The sequence below is a fragment of the Tupaia chinensis genome, unplaced genomic scaffold, assembly GCF_000334495.1.
Source record: "Tupaia chinensis unplaced genomic scaffold, TupChi_1.0 Scaffold147038_1, whole genome shotgun sequence".
Classification (NCBI taxonomy): Eukaryota; Metazoa; Chordata; class Mammalia; order Scandentia; family Tupaiidae; genus Tupaia; species Tupaia belangeri.
Window position 1 is genome coordinate 1,673,151 of NW_006206889.1, and position 5,692 is coordinate 1,678,842.

Consider the following 5,692-nt stretch of genomic DNA (forward strand, 5'->3'; position numbering starts at 1 on the left):
CCTTTTATTACTCAGATAATGAAGATGGGCCACCACCACTACCCTGCCCTGTAACTGACAAAACTATATATATGATTGTGATTTATATGTGGTTATTTTGTAGCAATGAAGAAATGTGTGATCCATATTTTCAGACATTTGCACATGAAAGAATTAAAATGTATGTCACAGTTCTAAACTTTAAGAAAGGAAATGTGTAGACTAAAACAAGATTTTTGTGTCGTTTCTCCTCCAGGAGGTTTCAGTCAAGAGGAACTTCTGAAAATATGGAAAGGGCTCTTCTATTGTATGTGGGTACAGGATGAACCCCTTCTCCAGGTAACATCACAGTTCCCTGTGTCACCTCCTTGGATCTCTGCCATTGCTGGATAAAAGAGATTTGATCATTTACAGCCTGTCAACTCCCAATCTACCTAAACAGATTGGAAATCAGCGCTTGACAAGTCATTTTCTCATCTTCAGTAGCCTGTACAGAAAGGAATGTGGTGTCTAAATGGTTAGGTTAATTATCTTTTCAAATAAAATGAAGGATACACATGAGCTATAGGTTTATTTTTTTCTCTGTCACAGTTTCATAGATTCCATGGTAGCTTTTATATTACTTATGTTAAAGTTTCTGTTTTATCTTCTGTTAAGTTTATTACATATGGTCACAAATGACCTATAAGACCCTGTGGCCCCAGGACAAGGCAGCCACCTGCAGGGCTGCAGGTCCTTTACAACAAGCAGCCAGGTTCTGAGCTAAAGCCTCTCTGACCATCTAAGCTCGGGGGACAGCTACATTGGTTCATCAGCTGAACAGGCTGAGTTCCACTGCTAAAACTATTGTAGGAAGTTATTTTCACTTTTAGAATGATGTATGAAAGTAGCTCTGACTTTGTAGAAATGGAAGGATAAGCCTAGAAAACTATTTGCAAACCTTTGATGTGTACAAAGTCTTCATGGGTCAATTTTACTTTTCTGGGTTTTAATGTGCAGCCTTGCCACTTCTCCCAAACCATATCATAACTAATTTTGACTTCATATTTTTACTTCACCAAATATATTTTGAGTAGGGTAGCAGGACAGATATTTTCAGATTTTATTCAAAAGTGAAGACCAACTGCTTTAGTGGAGGAAGAAAACTGATGAGCAAGAACATTATTTTCAAGTTCAGGAGTTCATTTAAAATGCACCAGCAGAGACCAGCAGATGGCATAGTGGTTACATCACTGAACTTTCTCACATGGTCCACCATAGTTCAAGTCCCGAACCCAGTGGCTTTAAACTCACACCGAATCCATGTGTGCGCGTGCCCAGGGTCTCAGGAGGAGAAGGGATTGCATCGTGGCCAGGATCCATGTGTGCGTGTGCCCAGAGTCTCAGGAGGAGAAGGGATTGCATCGTGGCCATTCCCCCTGAAAGGTCATTTCTCACTTTCCCTGGAGAGTGCACACGCCGTGAGGCAAAATCCTCTTTAAAAAAATAATAAATAAGAAAGTAAAATGGACCAGGAAAACTGAGGTTAGGTGGAATGTGAATGAGACCAGTGAGGACTGCTCTTTTTACCTCATGAAAGAATGCTTCTGGTGACACTCCCCAAGGTAGGCTTCTAGGCTAGGCTACAGGATTCTCCCCATAGACAAACCTGCTGCTCAAGGCAATGCCTGGACGAGTGGTACTTAACCTCCAGAGAGGGGTTCCTGGTACCACAAATTGAGCCTTCCTAGAGTGAGAACCCCCAGTGTCCAACTACCATGGAATCTATTCTGCTATCTCCTGTGCTTCACATTATGGGATGTTATAATAGACTCTCAAGTTAAAGTTTTAAAGCCAGGAGTGGGCAGCTATTTTGTCTTCTGTAGGTCATTTGAACTGAAAACTAGAGATGCTTTTTAAACACACAACCAGTTCTCAGAGACATAATCAAAGTAGCATGAGTCCATTATATTCAGGGATTTCACGTTCAATAAAATCCAGATACTCAAATACACACACCTCTTAGTGGAAGTAACCTTAATCAGGCACAGAATCTCCCACCAGCACTTAAAAGAAGAGGAAGCAGCAGCCTTCTAAGTGTTGCCACATAATAACCCCAATGTTTCTCCCCAACCCACCTTTGCAGGAGGAGCTAGCGAACACTATTTCCCAACTCATCCATGTTGTTAACAACTCAGAGGCTCGTAAGTCCTGATATTTTCATGACTTTGAAAACTTCCTTGTTCATCAGATTTGATAACTTGCCTATGAGATCTAGTCAGCATTGTTTCTTCTCCTTCCTTCGAAGTTTTGGTTTTCCATGTGCTTGTTTAATATAACCTTGTATACAGATAGCGGGTAGATATCAGGCAGCAGGCCATTTCTGTCTTAAAAAGCTGTGATAGACTTAGGCATTGACATAGTTAAGAAGGTAAAGAAGGTGCCTTGTGGGGCATCATATTTGGTATCTTAAAGATTCCCGAGAAATGTTTTTAGAAATAATAGTCCAAAGTCTCTAAATCCTGAGTTATTTTACCACTCTTCAAAGCTGTGTATATGTGTGCAAGAGTTTGCAGAACATCTGGGCACCAGGGTTATTCTCCAAAAAATTAGAGCCATCTCTGGTAATAAATAGAGATACCTCTGACAGTGAACTGTAAGGTATTTCCTCTGTGCCAAAAAGAAAAGGCAAAGAAAAAATAAGGTATTTCTGAGCTCGCCAGGGTTCAGTTACTTATAAAGGAAGGAAAACACAACAGAAGTAGTTGGTTCTGCTTACGCACCTTAGGACACAACCGTCCCAGTGACTTTAATAACCCTCAATGGTTCTCTGAACTTTAGCTGACTCGTAATGAACAAAAGTCTATGTATGCTACATAGTATAAATTGTACAGAAAGAAATAAAGCAACAAAAACTATATTTTTAATGAAAAAGTGACTCAAAGAACGAAATAGAATATTTTGTACTATAGCCCACACAGGTGGCACCCACTTTCAGACAAAAAGTGAGTTTCTACATGGATCTCGGTGTTCATTAGAGTTAACGGTTTGGGGCTGGATTGTTAGGTACAGGTGTGGTTTATAGGGAATCCTTGGGTTTGAATAGAAACGTGACTACAATGGATGGAGAAAAATGCTACCGAAAGCATTCTAATTGAACATTAAGAGACTACCAGCCTTCCTGCTAATGATAATAACTTTGTTTAAATGCAAAACATTATTGAGCATATTTAATTGTTGGCCAAATGTTTTAGTTGCCCAAGGATTCTCAAGCAAATTAAATGATAAATAATACTAGTTTGTTTTTCTTCATTATTCTCTTGCTATACAATTACATGTTAATATGAAAACCAAGCATTCAGAACCTTTTATTCACTACAGAACACCTGTTCATTCAGACATTTTGGCAAACTATGAATCGAGAATGGAAGGGAATAGACAGGCTACGCTTGGACAAATACTACATGGTAAGCACGCCTTTATCTACATTTACTTCAAAAGCACATGTGAAAAAAAAATGTTCTGTGTCTTGAAAACAATGGAAGGTTTATTCATGAAGCAAAGCCAGATCCAGGCTTTACTGTCATGAAAGGCAGGGGACATATGAATAATGCTGGAAGGAAGTCTCCTGTGTTCCAGCTCTTTTAGCTATTAGGGATGAATTTGGGAGCAATAGGGAACACTTTTATTTTTTTCCTTTTTTTTTTTTTTCTTTCTGTTTTGTGTTTGGTTTTTTTGTGGGTTTTTTTTTTTTTTTTGGGGTTTTAGGGTTTTTTTTTTTTTTTTTTTTTTTGGGTTTAATGTTTTTTTTTTTCTCTTTTTTTTTTTAAATTAATTTATTTGCATTCATTCACTGTACATCATTACAGCATACAAAATGAGATTTTTCCATCCAGAGTACACTGAATATTGTGGGAACACTTTTCGATATAGAATTTAAATAATATTTTGGACTTTTCACTTTTGGGATTCATGCTATACCAACTTCATTGTCTCATTCTCCTAAGCTGATTAAAATTCATTCCCTTTTGTAAAACCAAACCAAACCAAAAACTATCTGTCTTTAGCTGATCCGTCTGGTCCTGAGGCAGTCATTTGAAGTTCTGAAGCGAAATGGCTGGGAAGAAAGGTTGGTAGATTCTTTGAATTGGCATTTGTTAGCCTAAAAACTTAGAAGGTAGTAGAGTGTCTTCCAGTGTATGTAGTTCATCAAATATGAATTGTCTGATCAATGCTTAACATTCTGTAGAGTACTGTGAGAAACAAAATATATTCTTGCCCACAGAGAACTTAATTCAATAGACAGGAATAAAATGATTAGGCACGAGGTACTTTCAGAAAGTTTGTGGAAAATGGAATTGATATACAAGTTTATTTCAGTGCAAAAGTTTGAAATCCATGCCTGCTTTTTCCATAATGTGTGCTTCCATGAACTTTTTGGAGCCCTCCTCACATTAACAATTAACGTTTTCTGCTGATTGAAGTGCTTACTTTTTTTACTTGTACGTATATTACCTTGCATTGATTATACGTAGTGTAAGCACTGGCCTAATTACTTTTGTTTTCTCTGGGAGAAGAAAGAAGTATGTCATCAAGTGAATGTGTGTGTGTGTGTTTTTTTCCTTAGCCGAATCAAACTTTTTCTAGATGTCCTGATGAAGGAGATCCTGTGTCCTGAGAGTCAGTCTCCTAACGGAGTGAGATTCCATTTCATTGATATTTATCTGGATGAACTATCCAAAGTGGGGGGGAAAGAGGTAAGAAGTAGACATTGGGCAGCACTGTGGCAAGACCACAGATGCTCCTGGTTGTTAACGCTGCTTGTTGGTATTCAGTGTCACTGGTGAGGGTAGCAGCATAAATTTGTTCAGTCCCTCTTTGGCACAGTCACTTTGTTTGGGAACGTGTCTGTGCAGGTGATGACATGTGGAGAGGATATATCCACCAAGGATGTGTGTGCTGGCCTTACTTGTAAAATAAAATTGAAAGCAACTTAAAGAATCCAAGAGAGAATTTAAATGTGGAGACATGCTTAGGATGTACTGAGTTTTTAAATAGCAGTAGGGAAAAAAGGCAATAGACAAAACCACATGATTGGTAAAAGTTTTTTGTTTTTTAAAAGGTTTTTGCCTTTAGGTACGTGTACTCACTGTAGAAAGAGAGACAGACAGACAGACAGAGAGGGAAAGTAAGAAATCACCCCCTAGGGGGAGATGGCCACAGCACAGTCCCTTCTCTTCCATTCTCCTCCAGGGATCTTGGACACGCACACATACATACCTGGTGAGAGTTTCAAGCCACCGGGTCTGGGACTCGAACCATGGTCAACCATGTGGGAGTCCAGTGATGTAACTGCCATACCATCTGCTGGCCCCAGTATGAGTAATTTTTAAAATAAATATTCATACATAAATAGGCAAATGTCTGGGAAGGGGGAAGTATACTTTTTTTAGTATGCAAATGACTGTCTGAATTTGGGAATATAAGCAATTTTTACTTTTTTATTTTACAAATGTTCTGGAGTGAACCTGTATTTTTCTAATTAGAAGAAAATGTAAGCACTATATTAAAAATGATAATTCCTTAGTCTAGCACTTTCGGATTATGTCTACATAGAACTCAGAGAAGGGTGTGTGGGAAATGTAGGGCAGCACTGGTAGAAGGGAGCCCTGCGCTGAGGTGTTTGAGTGGGTGGAGGAGGCCGTGGATTTGAGCCTGGCTTCCGGCCTTGTGG

The 5,692-nt window shown here is 38.8% G+C and overlaps 1 protein-coding gene across 1 annotated transcript in view; it reads left to right on the forward strand.

Moving 5' to 3' along the window:
- Window positions 1-235: 235 nt before the first annotated feature.
- The window catches only part of RRP1B (ribosomal RNA processing 1B), a gene marked incomplete at its 5' end in the record, with an annotated part of 24,797 nt that continues 19,340 nt past the window's right edge, over window positions 236-5,692 (forward strand). Inside the window, 5 exon segments of the mRNA XM_014584533.1 lie at window positions 236-318; window positions 2,105-2,162; window positions 3,340-3,425; window positions 4,026-4,087; window positions 4,586-4,715. Of these exon segments, the coding sequence (XP_014440019.1) occupies window positions 236-318; window positions 2,105-2,162; window positions 3,340-3,425; window positions 4,026-4,087; window positions 4,586-4,715 (419 nt within the window).